The 1,005-nt window shown below is 58.7% G+C and overlaps 1 protein-coding gene across 1 annotated transcript in view; it reads right to left on the bottom strand.

The window, feature by feature from the left end:
• LOC103797469 (tumor necrosis factor receptor superfamily member 27-like) overlaps window positions 1-542 on the bottom strand; it is a gene marked incomplete at its 3' end in the record, with an annotated part of 2,615 nt that extends 2,073 nt beyond the window's left edge. Inside the window, 1 exon segment of the mRNA XM_009069690.1 lies at window positions 456-542. Within this exon segment, the coding sequence (XP_009067938.1) occupies window positions 456-542 (87 nt within the window).
• Window positions 543-1,005: the final 463 nt, after the last annotated feature.

The following is a 1,005-nucleotide window of genomic DNA, read 5'->3' as shown; positions in this document are numbered from 1 at the left end:
GGGGCAAAGGGGTCACTGCCCACCCGCAGCCACCGCCAGCAGAGCTTCAGGTGTTGGAGAGCTTCAGCAGCACTGTGCCCTGGGTGGCACTGCTGGGCGCCCCTGCTGGGACCCCCACAGTAGTGTCCTGCTGGCACCCACCCACGACCAACCCAGTCAGGCAGTGTGGCCTCACCTGGGGCTATGGACCAGAGGAAACTGAATTCCATCAGCAAAAAGGGAAATGAGGCAGCATGAGGAGCAACCCAAAATCCCTCACACCACCTCCTGCTTCCATTGTCTTACCCTCCTACCCAGGATGAAACAATTCACCGTCCCTTACTACCAAGTCCCAGCTCTCCCCAACCTGCTGGGACCTAAGACCATTCTTCTGAAGGAAGGCTGGCAGAGGATTCATCCAGCACTGTAGAAGCCTCGGTGATAGATGATTCCTGCTCCTTGGAAAGCTGATTTACCTTGGAAAGCTCCTGCCCAGGCATGCACTTTCTGCAGGGGACACATTTCTTCTGGTCATCCAGGTACTCACTCTCTTGGCAGGCCATTGTGCTGGAGAGGAGTAGGGAGCCTGGGGAGGAGAGGAGGAGAAGGCAGAGGGGTCAGTCAGCCCCGACACGCTTGGGATGAGCAGTGTGCCCTTCTCTGGCTGGACATGTCCCCCTGGCCAGGACGGCAGGCGCAGTGCTGGGCACCACGGGGCACTTGGTGGCTGTTGGCTCCAGCAGCCCTGGACAGGCTTCCACCAAGGCTGGTGATGAGCTGCCACATTCTGCTGCCACCCCACAGCTTCACAATGAAGCAAATGAAATTTCAGCACAGTACTGAGGCAGACCTACCAACTGCTCAGGTCACCAGAGGACTCTGCTGGCCCTGGCTGTAGCTCTGGGTGCTCCAGACTATGGGCAGAGAGCTCAGCCCCAGCAAAGGCCCAACTTCATCACCCAGCAACCCAGCCCTGGCCAGCATGGCTGCACTGGGCTGACAGGACCCAAAGCTAGTGGCCTATGT

This window comes from Acanthisitta chloris, unplaced genomic scaffold (assembly GCF_000695815.1).
Source record: "Acanthisitta chloris isolate BGI_N310 unplaced genomic scaffold, ASM69581v1 scaffold42090, whole genome shotgun sequence".
NCBI lineage: Eukaryota > Metazoa > Chordata > Aves > Passeriformes > Acanthisittidae > Acanthisitta > Acanthisitta chloris.
Note: the sequence above shows the minus strand (reverse complement) of the source record. Positions and strands in the feature narration are given on the sequence as shown.